Genomic DNA, 24,613 nt, shown 5'->3' with positions numbered 1-24,613 from the left:
GTTGTCATGAAGCTCTTCTCTAAGCCCAGAAAGTTATTTCCTGCCTATCTGTTATGTCTCTTGATGCTTGCTCCTTATTTTAGGACCTTTTACGAACATATTATATCAAGCAGAGTTTAACAGTAAATTTCCTTTGATTTTCCAAACATTGTCATTTGGCCTCAACCTTTAGGAGTTATCTGCCAAGAAGTGGTTTTGGTTGGTGGAGTTATCTAGCATCAAAAAACTGTAATGTGATTGCATTCAGTAGCAATGAGGCTGGGGCCTCTTTTTTTCATCTAGTAATAAGAATACTAAATTCCTGCCTTCCCTCATATCACTCCCAAAGGACTTTTTTTGATGTTTCCAGCGTATCTGGTGCCCATAAGGTCATCTTCTCCAAAGGACTCAGTTCCCTGTCTGCACACTACAACAGCTGACCAAATTTTGTCGAAAGATTAATGTTCCAGCTGTAGAACCCTCTGGACACTGTTGCCTATTTTAGCAGCAAAAACTAGCTTAGGACATGGGACATGATTAAGAAACTTCCATAAAAATCAAAGTATGATCCTTTTGTGTTCTGAAAAACAGAATTTCATTTAGAACCTTGTAGATAAATAGATTTAGGACTATATCTAAACAGCTCCTGACTTCTTGATCACTTTCTCCTTTTCATAAGAAGGACTCAGAGATTCATGAGAATTGGCTTACACTGACACAAAAAAAGAGAATAATCTGATAAAATTTTAGAAAAACACAGAAGAGCAATAGCTCATGAGGTAATTTCCTTCCCTCTGCCAATATCATATAAACCTTTACAAAATATTTTTGCTCTTTTTCCCTAAATTTTCCCATCTGATGTGTTCAGAATTTCAGATTTACAATTTTAAAATACTTTCAGGTATTTAGTATAAACTTTCCTTTTCATCCTTTCATCCTGCTACAGTTTTTTTAACAGTAAAAAATTATCTCCCGCTACTGTGAGTCTGACCCCATATTCCTCAGATTCTTGTCAAAGGTTAGGTAACACTGGTCACAGCCATGGTAGTTAACCACTGCCTTCTGAAAGTAATTAAATATGTACTACACAAGCACCTTAATAATTTTCACTTTTCTCTGAATTCCCTCCAATTTCCCATTAGGCTTTGTTACAGTCACAAAGATTAATGACAAGGATTTAATCCTGTTTCTCAATTTCCAAGTCATCTTAATGTAGGTCAAGACATAACACATGAACATGAAGAGAACAGCAGGTCCAGCAAGAGATTAAAAGGGCAGCATGATTCTGAATAAGCTGTAAACTTTTTAAAAAAATAAACCAGAAGGGCAGCTAAGAAACCATTAGAGGAGCCATCCAGAGAAGACACCAGTGCTAATGTGTTTCATAGCAAAAAAATGACATTAAGCGTTTTCAACGAACTGAATCTGTGGAATAGATAATAAGAAATGCAAAACATTTATGTGATAAAAGTAAGGACAAGGTATATTGGACTCTCTGGATTCCAGCAATGATATTTCAACAGAGATTTTCCAAAACAATGTGAGAACTTGGGGCTCATCTGTTCCTATGCTTCTGAAAATCTTTTCTATACAAAAAGGCAACAAGGAGCTGTTGATGCAGGTTTTAACTGGTGTTTGTTTATGCACATATTTATATATTAGACACAGGGGATCTTCCGGGTCGGTTTAGGAAAGGTCAGATTTTTCCCACTGATGTGGAGCTGGAGACTATTCATTCTCTACCGTTATTTGGGAACTCTTTGCTCGTTGTCTCTGACTGGCAAGAGTTTGCAGGTGGCAAAAGCAGTGGACACCTTTCTGGTGCATTTCTGAGCTAACCCTAGTGTTTCAAGTGGGAAGGTGAATAGTTTCAGTGACATGATGCGGCTGTGTCTTTTTTTTGTTTTTTACTCCCCTAGGTCCTAGAAACTACTGGAGTATGTAATTAGGACTCAGATTTGGATTATTATCAGAAGCAAAGGAAACAATCATGATTTAGCACAAGAAAGAATATACAAGATTAAATATTGACTGTAATAAAAGTATGTCATAGGGTAGCAATTCTATATTTTGTGGTAGCACTTCAACTTCGTTTCAACCATATTATGCCTTCTATGACATGTCTTCTATGTCTGTCGTCTTTGATGTGTTTGTACTGCTAATCCAAATTCCAGTCTCCTGACACAGTTGCAACACATAGGTGTTGTACATCCGAATGTTGAAAATAAAAAAAAGAAGAAAAATGCTAGTAAAAACTAAATAATTTAAAATGAAAACTTTAAGCTAGTCAATAAAATCCAGAAATGAAGATGTCAGGGCAGATGCCTGTCTGTGAGATTGCTACCCCTGAATCCCAGATATTTTTGGTTTACATGCCTGGCTGCTTTTGCAAAGCTTTCTGCAAGAGTTGTTCAGCTGCGGCAATGGACCTGTTAGTTGGAGTGTGGGAATTCACTGTTATTTGCTTGGGCCTAAGTGAAGATGTCTCTTGCCTGCACAAAAGTGCTTCCAGAAATACGTAGGACATCCTCAAGAAACAGGGAAGTTACTAGTATCATCCTTGGTTTTGTTTACACACCTGAGACTCTTCTTGTGCTAACTTGTTAGTGGCTGCAAACTGTGATTCTGGTGCATATGCTAGCATTGTAGGGCAGATGATTGTTTTAGCAGTTTACTAGCCATCTTCTCTTTGGGAATGTTCTGTCTCACCATTTGATATTCTTGCAGCATGTCTTTTTGTCTAGTTTTCTGGCTTACATAGCATGTTCCTAACTATTCAGGATTCTTTCTGATTAAAGACATTTGGTAGATGTTGGGAATTAAGGTTCTCTCTTCAGCCTATGAACACTACCTGGTGAGTCTAATCAGGCAGAGTTGTGTGTCAACAGAGCTTTGTCCTACAGTTGTCTGTCCTCTGTGTCCAATCCCAGTCTTAACAATTTTTTGTTATATGGAAAAAATGTCTCTAAATTACTCTTATAATGCACTTTGAACCCTACTTGGTTCTTATACACCTTACATGACAGTATGAACCGAATACAGTATTCCAGGTGAGAGCATCATGTTTAACATACCTTTGTATCTGAGATATAATTTTCTAATTCTGTTCCTCTGTGCTTCTTAAACTTTTGCTCATTTCTTGATAGCTGCTGAATGGTGTATTCACCAATGACAGGAAGCTTTTTTTGTTGGGATTGATTTAGAATTTAGCGGTGTTTACAGGATATTCAAATTATTCCTCCTGAAGCTGCCTTGCATTTGTTTTCCTTGTGCAATGTTGGGACATTGTTGCTAACCTAAAATGTAATCTTTCTGCATTACTAGCATCTGATTTTAGATATGCATCACTTTTCACAGTGCTTTTGGTCTAAAATACTGTCTTTGTGTTTCTGTAACATTGGGAATAGCACAATGAGCTTGCTACAGATTTACAGTATTGGAATTGTAAGCAGAACTTGATTGATTTCCTCCGCAAAGTTAAGCTTGCATATTAACTTGGCTGAAGAAAAAGGTCACGTCAAGGGGCACAAATTAATCAGGTGGGACACGTCATTATCTATGCAGTAAGCACTGGCTGCGTGTTTCTAGAGCTTCTGTCATAACACTTTTTTTGTACATTGTATGCCATGCATGGGGATGCTCAAAAAGCAGGTACAGTGAGAGCAACGCTGAAAAGGTATGAATATTTTGTCAGTGACTGAGCACTTACAGGTTTTGTAGAGAGCACTGAATGAAGCCTCCAGGCTACTTCATTTATGCCTAAGAAGAAAAGGGCAAGCTAAGGATACAAATTTATTGTAAAATATAGGCCTTGAGACAAACAGGGTTTGGTCTGAGTGGTGCGGCATCTTTTGTTGCTTTTGTGAAATGTAGGGGCACTATCACAGACTTATGTTCTCTCGGATAGGTTTAGCTTTTATTTTAGATTTTTGTTGATCTTGTATTTGGGTTTTGTGTGTGGTTTTGCTTCTGTTTTTAAGATGTGTCCAGTTCATCAGCAACATGTTGGCAATTGTGGTTTTGGTTCCTACTGGGTTCTATGGTATGTGTTTGGGCCTGAAGGGGCAAATCAAAGTGATATTTATCCAAAAATGTTACTGGGTTCAGGTTTGTCTGTCAACTCAAAGACTGTGTAAGGTTGCTTTGTAAGGAGTTGATTTTCATTTTGTTCTTGCCTGAGTGTGTTTAACTTCCATTGGCTTTAAAGAGGGTCATGCAAGGTTGTTGAGGGACAAAACAAGCACTGCACAAACAAAATAGATAATGAGAGTGGAGTTTCTGAAGATGATATTGTGCCAGTTTGAAGATGTCCTTGGCTTAGCTTTTAAGCATAAATGCTTAGATAGCAACAACCGCCAGGAATGCTTTTATCATCTGTGTTTGCCCAAGAGTCTGCAACCTTTCCTTTCAGACGCTGGCCTTACACAGTTTTCTGTGCCTCTGTCACCTCTTGAGTAGATTAGCGTAGTGCATGGTATCTTGAGTAATACACTGCAATCATTGGAAACTTTGGCTGCTGTGGAAAGTGGTTGCTGCCTTATTTAAAGAGAATGATTCAAGTGTTCAAAGTCCTGAACAGTTTAGATCCAGCATAATTTTGAAATCATCTGTCTGGATGACTTCTAACTGCAGAAGTTGATGTAATGGCAAGAGCACTAGCTGTGAAAACATGGAAAGTCATACTTTAAAAATCCTGCTTCAGATCCTGAGGCTTCAGCTGGAGCTGAAACTGCAGGGAGCTTATCAGCTGTGAAAGAATATCAGCATCTGCCAGTTGGCAGTAACTCAGGTACCTACAGGCTTAGAAATATGCTACAGTAGGACTTGGAGAAAGCAGTGGTCCCTAACTGTTAAACAAGGGCCTAGAAAGAGACCAGTCCATAACTCTTATCTAGTGCCCCTGTGCAGCTGTACCAGTTGCAACGGGCCAGCCAAATACAGAAGCATTACAAAGAGAAGAGCCTATAATGAGGAGATTTAGCAGTGAATTGAAAGGAACTATGATTGTAATTACTGATCTAAAATTGTATTTTTGTCTATAAACTGTACCACATCAAGAGGAAATTATGGTATGTATCCACATAAAACTTGTTCATACGTAACACACAAGAAGATTTCACATATAAGTACAACTGCTTCCCTTCTTTGTCTGTGATAACTGTATGTATCCAGTCATTCAAAGTCCTTGAAATTTCAAATACCTGTAGGAAGACACAGTTTTAAGAGAACTACCTCAAGGCAAACCTAATTTTCTTTCCAGCAAAAATCCTTGTAATTGCAAACAGAGTATAAAATCTTGCAAACACATGGATACACAGAAACATCTATTACAGGGGAAAATACCTGTGCCAGTGAGATTGTCAAAGGACCTAGAAATAGAGGTAGCTTTCCAGATGGCTTTGAAAAGCAATTTTACAATTATCTCCTGTGATTTTCACTGAGGATTAGGTGCCTCTGTGAATTTGAAAATCAAGATAGGCATCTAGCTATCTCTGAGTGCTCTAAATGCTGGACATTTGTTCCTTCTGATGTTGAACAGCTGCATCTCAGAGAAAGCAGCAGTAAGTTAGACTCTTTGAAAATCTAAAATTAACCATTCAGAATTAGCACTTCTGAACTATTGTTTTCCTCGCCTTAAGTCTTGAGAGGTACTGAGCCCTTACAATACCCATGCAGTGCTATGGAAAATGAGTTATGGATGCCTGTGAAAAACGGACTTTAAAACCTCTTGTTTGAGTTACCTCAAGTGCAAAATTGAGATGATGAGAGTTAAGTGTGCTGCTTTTGTATTGATTAAATATCATGCATTGAAAAGTTTGAAGAAGGAAGAGTGACCACAAATAGTTATTCATGGCAACGTTTGGATTGCTTACATGTCCATTGTCTGCGTGGTCCATTTATGACTGGGAATACAGTTTTAAATTAATGTCATTCCAACCCATTTATCTGTAGAAGGTGCCCCTCAGATCTTGCATTGGTGAACAGGAAGATGTATTTGATACAAGCACTTCATTCTGCCTGTAGCTATGTACAGTATTTCATGTCTTATTAACATAATCTGTCTACAGTGAAGTTTATAAGCCTTGACAGGTAGCACCTCGGGTGAGAAAAAGGATGACAGAGAAAATTTACTTTTACAAAGTCAGTCTTTCTGGATCTGTTCTTGGACAGCTTGACACCAAAGGCTATAAACATAAACTGGAATCTGAAACCTTTTCTGCAATGACCTTGTTTTAGAAAATAGTATTCTTATCTCCTCGTGCTTATTCTTCTCTTGGCAGTCACTCCTCGCTGTAAATTCCTCACCATGTGCTCCTTCTGTTTCTTGAGCAGTACCTTCATATTTATTTTTTGTTTACTACCTGTTTTTATTTAAGTCATGCAATCTGAAGACCTACTATGCTAGTACCTGAACTATGTTAGTGAACCATTTGATTTCATATAGGCTTGTCATCTCTGACTGTTTCTTTTCCATTTCTTTGGAAGAAGGCTTTTCAAGGAGGAGAACTGCTCCTGCATTGAGCACTGCATTAAATTGTACTTTAATGGCAGTAGTTTTGTACATTCAAATTTAAAATTGCCCATTCTTTATATTAGTAAAAGAAGGTCACTACTTTCTAAATAACAGAGCAGTCGTATGACGCTTAAGGCAAAGGATTGAAAATACGGACTCAGCCAAAAATACAGTCCTTTGGAAGAGAGATGTCAAATGGATTTGAACAGTATTTTTACACATATTTATCTATTTATAAACAGTGTCAAGCACTTCTTTCCATATGAAATGTTATGCTGCCACTCTGAACAAACCAAATGCAGTTTCCTGTGGTGATGGCTTTTTTTATTGTGCTTGCACCCTGCCCATATGACACACATTTTCTACAGAACTGATTTTAAAGAAGTACCTACATTTACTTTCACTGCCCTATGTTTCAAAGCCAGGAGACCTTGCATGAACAAAGATCACCTGAGGTGTGAACACATTAATCTTAGTGCATTCACTCTATTTGGGTTTCCAAATGTCCTTGCTGAGATCTGCTGGTGTTGCAAGATCCTGAAAGCAATCTAGTCTCCTTTTCAGCATGTTCTGTCCTCCTTTTTTAAAAAAAAATAAACCCAAACTCCTGTTGTGTAGCAGACTTCTTAAAACATCTGAATCCAAATTCTGTGACAGTCATTCTGGTGATGTAGACAATCAGTTTCTGTGTAAAAGCACAGGTTAATGAAGTGCTAGCTAAAGAATAACTGTATTAGAAGCATTGGCATATGTTACATCCTCTATTATACAGTTCCCAGACACCAAGGCAGCTATCACCTAACCTCAGTGTTTTGGCACCTGATTTAAAATTGTTGAAAGCAACGGGAGATTTTCCATTGATTTGAATAGACTTTGGATCCAGCTGAAAGAAGCTGCAACCAGAGTTTGCCATCATGTCTTAAGTACAAAAAGGCATTAAATATTTTCGTGGTCAGTGAAAATCCTGGTTTTATAAGATACACATGCATACACAGTATACTAAAATAACCAGCTGTGTCTTTTTCTAAATGGTAATCTTCACCAAGAAATAAAAACCAGATCTTTCATTGCAACTAATGAGGTCAATGTTATGTGATTCTTTTGTCAATGAAAAAGCAAATTAATATCATAGAATCATAGAATCATAGAATGATTTGTGTTGGGAGGGACCTTAAAGATCATCTAGTTCTAACCCCCCTGCCATGGGCAGGGACACCTTCCACTAGACCAGGTTGCTCAAAGCCTCATCCAACCTGGTCTTGAACACTCCCAGGGATGGGGTATCCAAAATTCTCTGGGCAACCTGTTCCAGTGCCTCACCACCCTCACAGTGAAGAATTTCTTTCTTATGTCTAATCTAAATCTACCCTCTTTCAGTTTAAAGCCATTACCCCTTGTCCTATCACTACCTGTCCCTGTAAAAAGTCCCTCTCCAGCTTTCCTGTAGGCCCCCTTCAGGTACTGGAAGGCTGCTAGAAGGTCTCCCCGGAGGCTTCTCTTCTCCAGGCTGAACAACCCCAACTCTCTCAGCCTGTCTTCATAGGAGAGGTGCTCCAGCCCTCTGGTCATGTTTGTGGCTCTCTTCTGGACTTGTTCCAACAGGTCCATGCCCTTCTTCTGTTGGGGGCCCCAGAGCGGGATGCAGTACTCCAGGTGGGGTCTCATGAGAGAGTAGAGGCGGAGTAGAGGGGGAGAATCACCTCCCTCGACCTGCTGGTCATGCTTCTTTTGATGCAGCCCAGGATACAGTTGGCTTTCTGGGCTGTGAGTGCACATTGCTGGGTCACGTTGAGCTTCTCATCAGCCAACACCCCAAAGTCCTTCTCCTCAGGGCTGCTCTCAATCCATTCTCCGCCCAGCCTGTATTTGTGCTTGGGATTGCCCCAACCCCTGTGCAGGACCTTGCACTTGGCCTTGTTGAACTTCATGATGTTCGCACGGGCCCACCTCTCAAGCCTGTCAAGGTCCCTCTGGATGGCATCCCTTCCCTCCAGTATGTCAACCGCACCACACAGCTTGGCGTCGTCGGCAAACTTGCTGAGGGTGGACTCAATCCCACTGTCCATGTCACTGACAAAGATGTTAAACAGCACCAGTCCCAATACCAACCGATTTCATTATGTTTCTTCAAGGGATTAAAGCATCATCTTTATAGTAGTTAAGTTTAAGAAAGTGGCAACATTTAAAGGAGTACTAGTTTTTCTCCTGAACAAATTATTGGTTTATTGAATTACCGGACTTGTGCAGCTTAGTAATAATTTAGACTAAACACTGAAAGCGATGTCAACAACATTCTTTTCTGCTGGAAAAGAAGACTAAAATAATAAATCATTATTGAAAATACCACTGGCAAATCCACCAGATTTAATAAGAGGAAGGATGTTTCTTGCATTGTATGTGCCAGTTTAAAGATTTTGATGCAGTTTGTTGTATTTAAATGAGAATGGACAAATAATGGACTTCTCCAGCTCACAGGTTTATGCTTCATCAAAGCAAGATTTGAATCATAGTTTCTGATTTCAGTTACATTTTAAGTCAGTAGAGCTCTGCCATCTCCTTTTTATTTTTTTTCTTTATCTGTTATTGAATTCTGAAGTCAGGGACAAACTATATTCTTGTTTACATTTGTGTAAATACAGAAAATAGCTTATTTTTGCTTCTGGTTTTTTATGTAGCTGTTGTAACTAATTCAGTATTCATTTATAGAAGCTAAATATATTACATATTTCGGTGATGCTAATCTTGTATAAGATGAACTACTTTTCTTTAAAATAGTCATGTCTTTGTTAGATGACTGTTGGATTGTTACTTATTATATAACTTGACTTTTTAATTACTTGCTACTGCTCCTGGTAATTCCTCACCTTTGCAGGAATAATATGACTTACTGATTCATAGTCTTTATTTTAGCATACTAGACTCCATGTTTAGAAATCATCAAAAACTGGTATTGATGTCTTTCTTCAGAAAGATTTTACAGCAAGTGATAGAGTGGTATAATCTTATGGAATTGGCATCCCTTTAGTGATTAGGGAGAAAAAAGCCGATCAGAGGTCTCATGTAACCTGTGGTGAGATAAATTAGATATTGAGCGGAAAACCTCACTCTGTTCATTTGGGATGTTATGTGCTTCCATTTGTATGTGTGTGCCCTCATTAAAGATTCCAAAAATAGAAGTATGTGGTAGTTAACAAAGAACATACAGAGAGGAGTGGCACATCAGGATTTTGAGAAAATGTTGGTGATGCTCAAGACACCATTCATTTCAGACATTTTAACCAAAAGTAAATAAATGACTCATAGTGGTGACTGACTGATGATTTAGCCTTTTAATTTTTATAAATGTGTTAGTTACTGGAATTTTCTTAAATGTTTTGTAAGAACATATTTCAGCCAGTGGATTCATGCTAAAATATCTACTCCTACTAGGTCTAGGAGTATTTCTATTTTTTTCTTCATCTGTGTGATTTAATATGCTTCGTCTACCCATGATTGAATAAATGGTACCATTTGATGTTCTAAATATAATTTTATATCAAATATTCTTTTTACAAAAAATTATGCTCTGAAAAAAATCCAACATCGCTTATATTTGCAGATTTATGTTTCATGAGCATTTCTAAGGCATATTGTAAAACATCTTTTACAACAGTTTAGCCTTTTCTTTTTGGATAATATTCTTACAAGTAAAAATCAAATCATGTAATGTTCATATATACAAAATGTTAAAGGTTGTAAAACCTATCAAAATATGTTTATAATGTTAAAAACATTTTCAGTATTCACCAGGCACTTCTTAAGAGTGTCAGAGGGCTTTTGGTTATTTTTCATTTCCCTTCAAAATCTAAAATGTCCCAGTCCTGCTGCGTGGTTCTGTGTTGGATGGAAGTTGGAGGTCAGCGGAATTCAGTAGGATTTACTCCAGTAAGTAATCAGTTTGTTCAGGTGGAGCTATCAATTCCTCTGTATGCTGCAAGTAGTTTCTTATAAAACTGATCATGTTATTTCTCTTGTTTACTCTATGACTTTGCTAGCCTGCATTTCTTCAGTTGGCCTTTAAACTTCTTTTATTCCTCTGTACATGTGTGCGTCTCATGTGACCTCTGTACATGTGACCGCTTCTGCCTCCTAGATACAGGGTGAGATGGATGAAATCTAATGTACATTATAGTGCCCGCTCTTCCAATTCCTTCTGTACTCATCTGGAGGATCAAGGTTGACGTTTTTATTACATTTGTATATTCTCTACACAGTTTCTCAAACATCTTGTTAAAAAAAAAACAACTTAAGCTGACATGTACCTACATGAAACCTAAATGTCTGTTTCCTATGAGTAATCAATCTGTGGAAACTGCATATAATTCCAGTTTCAGGTTTTCCCCTTGGATGCAATTTATTTTGAGTATCATGCCAATCATATCTTTCAGCATGCTGTCTTTTCTTTCTAGTATTTAATTGGACCAGAGGAAGCTTCAGAAAGCAGTTAGGTAGGAGCCTGGTAACTGTCATATGTTCTATGTATTTCTATGATGACATTTTTATGTATCACAGGTGCACAGTGAGAGAATGTACTCCTATGTCACTTGTTGAGTCTGATAATTTTCTGAGTCCTTTCCCCTTTACATTGTCAAATTCAGTATACCCAGGCTGGTACAGGATATGTTTAAGGGACAGAATTATTACTTCCACTGCAAATAACATTGCAATTTTGGTAATGCTGTTTAATTCAGTGAAGCAGTCTGCAAAGCAAGGGTATGAACAATAATACCTAAACATGCCACCTGGGGGGTACAATGTATTCTCTGGAACAGAGGTCATTAAGAAATAAGGTAGGCAGAATTTTGTCCTGCCCAACTGTAGTTCCTTGGTTTTAGAGGTGGCTGAACCATCTGCCACTTTTATTGGCTTCAGTGGGAGCCAACATGCTCATCACTTAGTTAAGCAGGATGTACGTTCACAGGAACCATGTAACAAAACTACGTTTATTGTTTGATGCGTATGCAGCTTTTTTTCTTTTGCAGCGATAAGAAATGTGTGGTAAAACAAGCCACTATGGATGCACAATCTGGTTGATATTTTAAAAATGCCTTGACAGAATAGCATTTTTTACTGTATATGGATGGGTGCATATTTGGAGAGTAATACTCGGATGACGGTATGATCTCATTAAGTTATATAATAAATCTGTTTCTTCTGGGGGTTTTTTGTTTGTTTTGGGTTTGGGGTTTTTGGTTTTGTTTTGTTTTTAATACATCCAGGGTAAAGGAAGGGCAATGAATTTAAGGAAAAAAGGTGTTCAGGACATACAGTATAAGTGGACACTTTTTGGGACTGAATCCATCTTTTAGTTCTGTGCACACAGCAGCTAGCACAGTCCATAGGGATCCACGAGAAGACTGCACAACATTACTATGAGGGGACCACTGGACACACTGTTCAGTGTTCAACATATCTACATAGTATAGTTTGTAAAAGAAGTGAAGAAAACCAAATGGTGTAAGCAGTGGTGAGGGCTGCCATTTCTGCATTTGAAAGTACTCTCCAAATGAGTAAGTGTGTTGCCAGAGATTGTGAGCACCAGAACCACACTTTCAGTGTCTACAGCCTAGCAGATTTGCTGAAAAAAACATCCTGCTGTGAAATGCTGGAGAATTCTATGCAGGCTCTGTTCCCAGAGTGAGGCACTTCCAACAGATGTCGGGGTACCGGGAATGAGAAATATATAAAAGACAGGTGAAAACTATATAATCTGTTCCTTTTGAAGATACCCTTTGTATTCTTACGTGCTCAATAAGCTTCTTTATTGAAAGGCTGTGACAGCGATGGATAGTTTTTCATTCTTCTTGTCTTTACAGAGATTGCTTGAGCATTAATATAAAAGGCTGTTTTTAGGAAAGGCGAAGATAAAAACTGCATCTAGAGAAACAGATTGTCAGTTGACTCTGTAACAAAAATAATTTCTAAGTTTTTAGTACATGAACCAATAAGCAGAACTGGAGAGGTTAAAGTGCTGTAGGCTGAAAAACTATACAGCTGGAATGAAGGAGGAGACTGCAATAACAGTTATGCAGGTGACAAACAAAAATCAGGTACTGTATGTTTAATGATGCTCCAGAAATTACATAAGAGGAAACTTTGAAGTATGGAACCATTACCCTAGGAATTTTAATTGAGCAGGTGGACATAGTGCTTGACGAGGGATTCCTGAGCTGCCAAGATGCAAGGCATGCTTACCTGCTTTCTCTTCTTCTGTTTTAAATGTGGTGTGGTTTTTAAAGATACAGCTCTCCCTGGTACCAGTATTGGGCTGCGTTTTGGGCTTCAGTGGCACACTGATCTCTGTGTCTGTAATAAAGTCTGTACATCTTGCTGTCAGGTGCATGAAAGCAATATTCAAATGCCTATATTCCTTCCAGATCTCTCTGCCTAGTGTTTACAGCTCACTGATTCTCAGTGCTACCCCTTCAGTGCCTCACTTAGACCCTTGTAATCGTGTGTGAGAAGCACATAGCTCTTTTCACTGACTAGCCACAGTTTTGTGTAGCTCTCACAACATGTGAATGTGGCCCTGAAAGGACACTGTGGTGATCTTCAATTTTCTCATGAAATTTTGATTGATGCTAATGGATAGCATATATGTGGTAGCTCTGCTAAAATCAGAGCTAGGTTAGACAGCTATTATTCTTGTACTGTCAGTTTATCTGAACCCTTTGGGTGATGAATTGAATGGTTTGAGGCTGCAGCTTTCTGGGGATCACCTAGGATAAGAAGTGCTCTGCACTTGCGAAATACAGTATACTAAGTCACTGTTCTTGATTGTGCTTGAGAGGTGTTTAGTCCCAAGTAGATGCTTGAGAGGGAACTTAAAGCAGACGTCTGCCCCAAGCTGCTGCAGAAATCATGCTTCTCCACATAGTCAGAGTAATACCATAACAACTACTGGGTTTGGTGTTTGAATTTAACACTGATGGGTGCCTTGGTTGTCTGACGGAGTAACACTGTGATGTTTCAGAGTCAAAAAAAGGTTCTTCCTTTCTGCTACTACTCCCTTGCAATGTACTAAGCCAGCTGATGTTAGTTCACTGAGAAGGAAAAAAAATTCTTTCCAGACCCACACTAAAATTGAATCTTGTGTAAGGGACAAGCTAATTAGCTCACCTAGGTGTTCTTAAGAACAGGTGTTAGAGAATGTAGATGACTTGACTTGTGCCATCCTTTTCAAAATCTATCCGTCCACAGTATTTTTACATTTTATTCATTATATTTAGACTCATTTCCTGTCATGCTTATAAAAAAATAAACCATTAAAACCACAGATTCCAAACAACCTGTCAAAATGACCATAAAAATGACAAACTTCCTATGGAATAAGTAGCAAAAATGAAGTCTCTTCAGCCCCAGAGCAGGCTCATTTAATATGGTGACCTTTTCAAAAAGTTTTTTTCTTTCATATGAAAGGTACTTTTTGTTTATTTCCAAGGGAGAGTGATGGCAAGGGAAAAATAATGCATTATTTTATTTTTCTATAATTTATTTTTATCTATATAATTAATTTTGATCTATCTGAAACAAAAGACAATTTAAGGGGCCTTAGTTCTTAATTTTATATTTCAGATTGAAAATCTAATTTTACTTCAAATGCATTTTTTTTACTTGGTTCCTCTCATGAGATTTTAAAAGGAGATACTAAGCTCTCTGGAAAAGGGTCTTATTTTTGAAACTAGCAGTCACATGCGTTCCAATATTCTCCTGCATTATTCAAAACACCTACAGCTGAGTGTGTAACTTAGGCAACCTGGCTTGATATTGAATAATGTAATCGCTGCCTTGACATTCAGAAAGATGTCTGTACCCAGCAAATGCTGGTTTTATGTGTGTTGTCTTGTTGCTTGAGGGACCGTGGAAAATTAGCCTGCATACAATATTTTTTCCTGAAAGTATACGATTTGGCTATGTGTTTATGTGTTCCTTGCTTGTTTCTTTTCTCTTCCCTCTGCCTTTGTTAATTATCTCAATACATTTTAAAGCCTACGATTAATTGCTATTGAAGTGCATTTAATTTGAAGCAAAAGTTTCTGCTATTTAAGTCTCTTGTCAGGAAACCAAGTATTAGAGTTGTTTGGTTTCTTATTTCCGAGGCTGTTTAATGACAGCATAAATATTCAGCCTGACTCTAAATAGGTAATTAAAGCTGACTACTGCCCAGATGTTCCCCTTTGTTGCCTGGCGTGAAGCGGAGGGAAGAACAGGCAGCGGCAATCCCGGTGCACGCTGTCCCAATGCACGCTGTCCATGGGTTTTGGCAGATTGCGCGAGTGATCCCCATGTTACTGAGTGTCCGCAAGAATACAAGCTTACAGCCAATGTGAACGGTGGAGTGAGCTGCTCTTCCACCGTCTCTGCGTGCTCCTTCCCTCTCTTCTCTTCAACAGTTTAGAAAATCCCTTTGTGCAGCTGATTTTGGGAGGTGGAGAACTGAGTTCAGCTTTTTTGCTGGAGAAGACAGTGGATTTCAGGAAGAGGTTGTCTTTTTAGTGTGTACAGGCTTGGTGAAGGCCTTCGAGATGAGTCAGGTGTGTAGATGTGAAGCAGTTTACTGCTTTAATTTTAACTTTTGTGCCACACCTTCTGTCTTCAGAGGCAATAAAACTTACAGGGAACAGAGCTAATGCTGTGAGAAGAGAAAATCAGGGAACAAATAGAGGGAGGTGCTGAGTAAGCACCTGCAATGTCTGGGGTGTTGCTTCAAAAGTCCCTAGTCCTTGGGGGGGTTTCACAGGGATCCTGCCTTGTGTGAGCGACAGCTTTGGTGACAGGACTCAGGAGAAACTTTGGGTGGATTTTACATTGTGATGAATGTCAGTGACCTCCTGAGCCTAGGAGTCAGCAAGGAACTGAGGCTGGGCTTGGAGTTAATGCCTGTATTTATTCCATGTGAGTTGCTGGCAGTCCTTTCAAAATGTGAATGGCCACCGAGGCTGGAAAGTAAAGGAGAATTAGACCATGAAGCATGGGAGGAAAACAGGGGAACATTTTCGCTGGCTCCAGGATTGTCGATGGGAGGATACCAGCCTTATTTTTCTTCTCAAATTTGTAATGGCTTCTTACTCGGTTTGGAAAACTCTTAAAACTTAATCATGGATCAAGTGACAGTAGAGGTGTCTCTCTCCCAGGTCCTGGAGACAAGTTAATTAGCTAAAAATCCCTGGAAAAAGGAGATTCTGGCCCTGGTGGCACTGCAGGACCACACGGGAGAGTTCACTCCAAAGGCAAATAAAAAGAATCCCATGCTGTAAAAGTTACCCCGTAATTCATGATTTTGGAGGACCTGCTAATGATTTCTGGCTGTTCGGGTTACCTGTACCTACACCGCCCTGACAACCTGAAGGCAAACAACCAACGTAACCTTTGCGAACACCATCGCCCCGTCTCCAGCAGGACTCCAGAGCCCTTTTCCTAGCGCACACGGATGGGGCAGGGTGCCACTTTCGGCCACGGAGGGAGTGCTCTTTTTATAGCTATCACCGTGAGGGTTTTTCTGCTTCAGTAGCCGTGAAACCCGCATCTGGGGCTGGGCTGGGCCGGGCCGGGCTGCCCCTCGGAGCTCGCCCCCCCGCCTCCGGGCGGCAGCCGCAGCCCCGGGTCCCTTGTGCGGCTGCGGGGAGCGGGCGGGGAGGGGCTGCGCAGCCCCGCAGCCTGCGCGGGAAGCCTGTCAGCGCCGGGTCAAGCGCGGAGGCTTCCCTTTGGCTCTCTGCACCGTCTGCAGGAAGGCGCAGCGGGGTGGGGACGAGAGGAAGGAGCGGAGCCTCCCCCGGGGTGGGCAGCGCAGCTCCGCCGCCGGCCCATGCCTCGGCGTGTGCAGTGAGCGCGGCGCGGCGGGCAGAGAGCCGCGGGGCGGCGGCGGGCGGCCGGGCCATGTCGGAGACGGAGAGCGGTGCTGCAGGTAAGGGGGAGCGGCCGCGCTTCGCGGCCGAGCGCGGCCCCGCTCCCGCCGGGCCCCCGCCGCAATGCAGGAGCGCTGCCGGCGGCGGGCGCGCCGCAGCCCGGGCGCTCCTCCGGCACGGCCCGGCGCAGCGGCCCCGGCTTATCGGGGGAAATCATCTAGAGCCGGAGCCCCGTCCGGAGGAGGGGAGGGCGGGGAGGCGGCAGACAATGTCCCGGCGGCTGCGTCGGCCCCGCCGCCCCGGCTGTGTCCGCGCACGCAGGGCGGCCGCGGCGCGGCGTGGCGTGGGACAGGGCCGCCGGCCCCCTCGCTTCCCCGGCGGGTTGCGGGCGCGGCGTGGGGGGTGTCCCCGCGGGCAGGGACGGCTGCGGCAGCGGGGGGGGGGGCGGCTCGCCGCGGGGCTCAGCACTGCGGGGCTCAGCGCTGCGGAGCCCAGCCCCGCGGAGCCGCCCGCCCGCCTGCTGCGGAGCTGCCGCCGCTCATCACGTGCCGTCCCCGGGGGGAGCCGATGCAGCAGAGCGGGAGGGGATCCAGGTGGAAAAACAATGCGGCGGCAGGGCCGGGCCGGGCCGGGCCGAGCCGGGGCGGGCCGGGGGCGGGCGCCCTGCCCGGGCGCCGGTGCTCTGCGGCGGGCGCGGCCCGGCGGGGGGGCCGTTGTGGCTCCGTCCTCCCCGCGGGTCGGGGTCTCCCCTTCCCAGCAACGGCCCGGGAGAGGAGGGGGAGGGCTTGGGCTGGAAAGCAGGGGCTGCTGCTGAAATAAAGGAAGGCACGCTTTTTAGCAAGTAGCCTGATGCGCTGGGAAAGGAAGACCTGGCAGCTCGGTGGGAGAGACAGCCCTGTCTGGGATGAGAGCCTTGGCGTCCTGGCGCAGGCTCGGGGACCGGAGAGCTCCGGGGAGGTGTAGGGGTGGGATAAAACCCGAGCGGTTCCGTTTTACCGCGTTAACGGCTCGGCGTTCTCAGACTTTGCAAACTTGACACGTGAGCTGAGACGATCTGAGTCGTGTTTTGCCTGAAACAAGGGTTCTGTGGTTTTGGTCGGTTTGTGATTACACTGCGCCTGATAAAAATAACACAGCCTTTGCAGGACAGGGGTGGTCTCTCCTTCTGTGCAAATGAACTGGGGGAGGGAAGAGGGTTCCTAGGATACAAAGGACATGGGTGAATAACCCTCAGGGAAACGCAGACTCAGCCTGATTCCATTTGATCTCTCCATCCCTTCTTCCTCACTGACTGCTGCAAAGATTTGAGGAAACTGTAATGTTGAGCCTGAGGTGCTGGCAGTAATTTATGGGGAAACTTAAAAGATTCTACAGATCATAATGGGATTTGGGGAATATTTTGAATAAAATAGCTTAATTGCAGTGCAAGTGGAAAAAAAGGAGTCGTAAAGCATCCATTTTAAAAAGCCCAGAAAATGATACTTAGAAACTAGTTGAATCTTCAAGATGACCTGCTCTACTGGATTCCCTCCCTGCCCCCCCCATCTAAATGTTGTCTCAATGCTTCCTAAATAAAGTCTCTAATGTCTGTTTGGTTTGAAGTAACCTGTAAGAATTTTCTAGCATGCAGCTGACAAAGGGAAGAACAGACTGACAGATTCATTTGTCTTTTAGATGACAGGGAACCGTGTGTTTTGTTTTCCGCAAAGTTGCAAGCTTAGTGCGATGCAATGCTGAAATTAAGTAACTTGTGACATAGGAAGAATCTATGCAGGAAGGATTTTGTTAGAAGACAGAAGACTGGGTAGTAAAGCAATGATTTGTTATGCCAGAAATCTTTATGTTCTTTCCACACACTGGGATGCTGAAGCTGTCAGAGAAAAAAAGGCTTCGGGGATAAAATGTGACTTACTGCGTGTTGTGGTATTGACAGTATTGAAGCTGCAGTCGCTTATTGCAGCATAGTACGATGCGTAAAAGAAATGTCTATATGTAAAGTAGCCAAGTGCTGTATGCAGTGCCTGCCAGTCATTTTTATAGCTTCAGTTAGCACAGCATTGCGGTATCTGCAGCTTGGTTAGTATGAGCCTGGATGAAATTGTTCATACCCAGGAGCTGTTGCATGTAAAGCTTTTAATTATACTGACTTTTGGCATTTTTAAAGCCATTGGCTCATAATCGGGTGACGCTGATTCAGCTGACAAGTTTTCCTTTACGGTACTGTCACCCTATAAGCTTTCAGTCTGAATACTTAGTTCATTCCCACAGGGACAGCAGTTGGTGTTCAACAGAGCTGCCCTGCTCCGTACCTGCAAAGTTCCCCAAAGCTGCAATCAGCTGTACCGAAGCCCCAAGAGGTCTGCTCTGTCCAGGGGTTGATTTAGCTGATGCATGTATGGTGTAAGGGGGCTCTGTCCTAGTCTATCCTATCCTAGTCCTAGGGTGTGACCGGCATGTCTCTCAAACACAACTGTCACCAGGAGCCAGAACAAGCTGCTGCAGCCTTGCATATTGGCTCAAGTCCGAGCAGCCTTCGGGAGGCCAGTTCTGTGCAGGAAGACCAGAATGCTGCCTCAGCTACAAAAGACCTGATCCCTGCACGTAAATGTCAAGATTTAGGATCTGTTTCGCTTTCTGACTGTGTCACTGGCGGCTGGGGTTATATGCGAGTTGACTGGTGTCTCATCTTGTGCTCTTCTCTGCCAAATGCTTTTTTTTTTTTTTCGTTGAGTTGATGTGACCTGCCATGGCCAACTTCTCCCACTTTCATGGGAATGCTGTTGAAATTTTTGAGTCCCCTTCTGGACGCCGTATCTGCTGTTGCAATTAAGTCTGGATTTTTTTTCTTTTTTTTGTTTTAAAGCTACAGGTCTGGTCAAATATTTTAAAATTTCCAGTTTCTTATTATTCTAACCTTTTCTGGGTAATTAGTTCCCTTTTTGCTGTCCTCTACTAGGATTTAGCTTATTCTATCTATAATTGCACCAAACAACCATCCCTTTCTTTAAAAAAATCTTAAAAATATACTTTTTTTTAAAAAACAATAACATCCAAAGGATCCCATCACCTCAATTTTCTGCAGCTGAATTGGTTCTGCCTTTTGACAATGTGTCAGATGGGATTTCCCAAGTGTTTGGCTTCAAAGAGTGCACCATTTATGGTTTTAGAAACTTCATTCTGTGGCTCTTTCAGTCTGTAGGTATTGTGAAGGAGCAACTTGGCTTTTCTGGGTATTTAAAAAAGCTGGGCTGGCTTTCAGTAAACAATAAGGGAAAATGTGAAAGGAATAAAAACCAACACATTCAAATGATGCTGCTTCCAAGTAGGAGAACAACAACAGTCATGACCTTAATTAGATATGAGGCAACATGACCTTTTTGGGGATTTTGGATATATTCCTTTTATTTATTCTTTAATTAAAGTAGATGTTGACATTTTCCATATGCAGCTTAGTGAAATCTTTATAGAGTATTTTGTCTACCCATAAATGACTTCAGTTGCTTACTTATTCAGCTTCTGTACAGCACTTGTCACTTTTCTATTGAACGCTTTGCTAGTTGAAAACAGAAATGGGTGAAACTCCAGGTTGCATCACTATCACACAGGCCTGTCTGGCTGTATTTCCCCAGTCGTGAAAGAGAGCGAGACCAGGAGGACTTGGAATCTGTTTCGGGAATGAGCTCTGAAGTCCATCGGTCGTGGTTGTAAATGGTACGCTCGCTTCACAGATGTTTTACTGAAGAGTGTGCAGCTGTTTGGTGACGTAAGGCCACAGATGTTGGGGTTGTGCTGAGGGAATAGCTGCTGCCAGGTATGAACTTCAGTGATCTGAAATGCCTGTGACATACCTGCAGACTTCATCTTCTTCACCTTGACAAATGTCCTGGCGCCTGGGTCATTAAATTGAAACTGCCTCCTCTCAGTGACCAGGCACATTTTTGGTCTTAAAAAGAACATTCCATAGGTCTCATTACTCAGAATATGTCAACTATGGCCCATGTGCTGTGCTGTTAAGAAACATAGTGATATGCATTTAAAATAAACAAATGTGCGCTTTAAATTTTCCATGACTACTACTAAAGCAGTGACTTTGGAGTGTTTTAAAATTAGGATGGCAGTGGTGAACTGTGTAAGTAATGGGTATTAAAACAGGAAATTCCTTCAAAGTCTGTCTCTGAGGGATTTGAGAAAGGTTTTCATGTAAATGAAAAGGAAAATGCCGTCAGTTTAATAAAGTAAGCAAATAAATAAACTAAGATGCTCAGAATATGGAGGCCAGCATTCAGGCTAGAAAGCCTTTGTTCTTTAGTAAGGACTTGACTAAACGTCCTTACTCAGGACTGCGTCAGGGTGTGTCAAGGACATCAGAGAGCGGCTTCATGAACTGCACGGACGTGCCCCGTCATCGGCACGCTGCTGTGATCTGGTCGTGCACGAGAGTCGTTTGGTGCTCGCTGGCCCAAATCAGTAGCTCTGTCGTGATTGATTTGCAGGGCTCTGGGCACACGGAGCAGTTCTAAAGGCATCTTAATTTACAAGAACAGAGACCTGGAGAGGGGTTTTCTTATATCTGTTGTTTCTTCTGTCAGTGATTCCTCAGTGCCTGAGTCACACTCCCAGACTGTGCTCTGCAGATGCAGTTTCCGAGGAATATTGAGAAATATTTCTAGTAATTCTTATCATTCGGAGTCCAGAAAGAAGTGTGTATGTGAACAGATTTTCATAGTAGCGATTTCATGTCATCTGAGGGAGTTTATTCACTTACTCTCTCTGAAGAAAAACTCTATTGCAGGAGCCTACCCAACCTGCACTGGCTTCCTTGGGGAAGGAGGCAGAGGTAAATTATTCTCCTTATGCTACTTCCTTCTCCCATAGGGAATAATCTGGGAACACTGCTTCGATTTGTCCATTTCTGGATACATCTTATGTTCTTAGTGCTTTTCAGGACCACTCTCTAGGGTTGAAGCAGTTTCTCTCGAAGGGTTTTACAGTCCCGAGTGTCCACCTGTCCCACACAGCCCTTCCTCGCGAGGCTCTGTGCGTTTGTATTCTCACTTTCTTTTTTCCTGTTCCCTGTGAGGTCTGAAGAGTGGGTATTTGAGTGTCTCTCTCCTCGTTACAGTGGTTAGGTTATTTTTCCCTATTAAGAGATAATACAACATTAAAATCACCGTTTCTTTAGTACGTCCTTGCCACCTCCTAGTCATTGCTTGGGAAATGCATTCCTGTGACAATTTGGTCCCGTGGATTTCATCATTGTGTGAGGACTCTTGCTTAAAGATCAGAATACCTGTGGTTATACTAGGCTGACTGGAAACTAGCCCCATTCCCTGGTGCCAAACAGATCCAACAAATTTAACATCTCTTTCTCAAGTTTCCATGGATACCTTAGTAGAGCACATGCTGTAATCAGAACGGCAGGTCATGCCGTTTTCAAAAGCTTTCAGTATCGTCATTATGGAACTGCTGCATTCAGAAATCAATCTTTTGTAGTAGCTCTCTTGCTTACTCAGCTATGCTCCTGTTATGATTTTAGCCATAGGAACTCCTTTGCAGGCCATACCATCTGCTTGTTGCCGTGACCGTGTAACTTTCCAGCTGGTTATCTGGCTGGTCAGTGTTGGTCTCCATGTGATGTGTGTGCGTAGTCATGGCATTTGAATGTGAGCCTGATGGGTGCTAGTATGAAAACCTCTGGAAATGGATTTTAGTCAGTGATTGGATGATTTTGTAATCTGCTTTACAAATCCTAAACATGTACTTTCTTCTGTCCATGGCTTCTCTCCTTATAAGGTATTTTCCTTTAAGCTTGAAAGCTGATCTGTTGTCAAGATCATAAAATAAAAAGAATAAAGAAACACAAACTTACTTTTGATTTAGCTATAAAGTGTCACTCAGAAGCTAAATCAATGGCCAAACCCACAGATGACTTTGCTAATGAATTTTTGCAGTTTTGCAACAACTAATATTCTGTTATTTTCCCATCTTTGAACAAAATTGGGTTTAATAGCCTTGAAGAATATCAAAGGATTTATATCACTCACGCTGACTACTATGAGAAGTAATAGTTATTCTAGTTTGGCTATTCTTTTTACCCTGTTTCCTTCTTTCTTTGGATTTTTTTTGGGGGGGAGGGGTGGAGGTAGAGAGGTTTGTTTTCTCTTGTCAAGACTCTACAAATGTGTGAATCATGTTTGGCATTCCTGAAGATTATCAAAATGAAGAAGACAAACATTTTCAAGTATTTTTCCGAATTCATGTTTTAAGAAAAAGGAGGCAGTGCATTCATCCAGCTTGATGCATTGCAAGATAATGAATCTAGGAATGCTTGATAACTCAATAACCGTTTTGCCTTCTAAGTAAACAAGTACCTCCAAAAGTGTTCTTATTCCTGTGTGCTGGATGCATGGTCCAGAAAAGCTGAACAGTAATTCTTGTTCAGTCTTTGATTAGTATTCCTTTGAATATCTTGATCTAGAAAGGTAAATCTAGGATTGCGGTGTTTTCAGGATACAATTGAGTCCTGAGACGGTTCTTAAATAGGAACTTGCAGTAAAATAGGGATTTTTATAACTCTAATATTTTGATCTTGCTTTTTAAAAAGAAAAAACAACCAACCGTCCCACCCTTAGCTGGTAAATGGTGTTTTTCCCAAAGAAAGTGATTAGCATCACAAATGTTCTGTTTTATGAGTGTGGTCCTGGGAATTAGAGCATAATCTTATTAGTGCCATTCCTGACAACCTTGCAGTGAACCAAGTAGATGAGGTAGATGATGACAGACACGATGATGAAGGAGAAGCAGCAGTAAACCTTTTCTAGGAAGGTATCTTTTCACAGAACCTAGGTTCTGTACATCTGTGCCTTGTTTTCTGTTCCTTATGTCTTTCTCTTTGGAAGCAAGGAGGGAGGAGATGAGAGAGACAGGAAAACAGTGCTTGTGAATAGTTCAAGGAAGCCTGAAGGAAGCAAGCTCATAGAAGAGCTTGTTGAAGGAAGAGAACATTAGTTAGTGTGTATTCAAGGTGTCTGTTACAGAACCATATCTGTGGACTATTTAGAAAGATCCTGGAGAGTTGTCTTCTACCACTTTGAGCTGCAAAATCTGTTGTTAACCCGCCTTTATCACAACATGCAGCCTGCCCTCTCTGATGTGTAAACCAGGATCAGTTTTGTCTCTCCTGGCAGTAGTGCATGGGTGTGGAAGAGCTGGAATCTAGGAAGAGAGCGATCACTGCAAGGTGCTGCTGGTGAGTTCCCCAAACCCCAGGCTCTGGGCTGTGAGCAGGTTCTGACCAAGTGGGAACCATGTCAGGACTGGGAGGGAGGAGGGAGCTGACTGATTGCAAAAGCTGGAAAGCTCTCGGGTCATTCAAGGTGGAGCTGGATTTAAGACCTTATGGTGTAGATGGTGAATGGGTTTGAGTTTAAGGCAGCTTTAAGGTCAGACTTAGCTATTGGTAAGAACCTGGCTGAGGCTTTACAGACCCGGTTGTGAAGTGTGCATGGGAGTGCGATAGTTCTGTTTTAGTCCAGCTTACCAAGCATTAGCGAGGTCAGATCAAATCTAGGTAAAATAGTTTAGCCTACATCCTGTCAAAAAGAGGAGAAGTGAATGTAACCCATGTGGCATTTTCAGAAGGTTATTGCAAGTTCTTGTGTGTTCCTTTCATCTTAAATTAAGTTCACAGAAAATAGATGGTGTCTTTTAGTTTCCTTTTGCTGGTGATGTGCAGGAAAATGAATGTTATCCACAAAGTGAGTGGTGGGATGAACTTGGGGTTGTTTTTTGATAGCCTTAACAATAACGTTAAAAATTTAAATTATCTTAGAAAGCTTGACAGCACAGTGAAAAAGTAATTCCTCCAGTCAAACTGTAATCATGATGGGAGGCAATGTAAAAGCATAAATGAAAAAGGTCAAAGTTGTAGTGAGGAACATGTCTTATTTTTAGAATTTTATCCAAAGAATTGGGAGATTTTTGACTTAGGAAAACACTGTGCTCTAATTGGTATCAATGCGATGAATACCAGCTCTTCGGGTGACCAATTATTATGAAAGGGTATCAGGAAACTTGGATTTGTATCAGAGATTAGCTATGGCTGTATTCATAGAAGGAAAGTGTATTGCAGTCTTCAACAAACCAGCTGGATGCCTACTGGCATTTTAAAACAAAGAACTCTGATTCCATTGATGGTAATAGCAGTGGTGTCATTGATTTCAGTAGAAACAGAAGG

General features: G+C 41.7%; 1 protein-coding gene across 4 annotated transcripts in view; it reads left to right on the top strand.

The window, feature by feature from the left end:
• Window positions 1-24,613, top strand: part of HSPA12A (heat shock protein family A (Hsp70) member 12A) — a 107,832-nt gene that overhangs the window by 29,940 nt on the left and 53,279 nt on the right. The window contains exon 1 of one of the 4 annotated variants that reach the window (XM_072871738.1): window positions 16,121-16,436. The exons of 2 other annotated variants lie outside the window; for them this stretch is intronic. In XM_072871738.1, coding sequence (XP_072727839.1) covers window positions 16,409-16,436 — 28 coding nt within the window. In that variant the 5' untranslated portion in view covers window positions 16,121-16,408. Of the gene's footprint in view, window positions 1-16,120; window positions 16,437-24,613 lie in introns of those variants that run through there. One more of the 4 variants, XM_072871739.1, reaches the window with a different exon arrangement.

The sequence above is a fragment of the Ciconia boyciana genome, chromosome 8 (assembly GCF_034638445.1).
Source record: "Ciconia boyciana chromosome 8, ASM3463844v1, whole genome shotgun sequence".
Taxonomy (NCBI): Eukaryota; Metazoa; Chordata; class Aves; order Ciconiiformes; family Ciconiidae; genus Ciconia; species Ciconia boyciana.
Note: the sequence above shows the minus strand (reverse complement) of the source record. Positions and strands in the feature narration are given on the sequence as shown.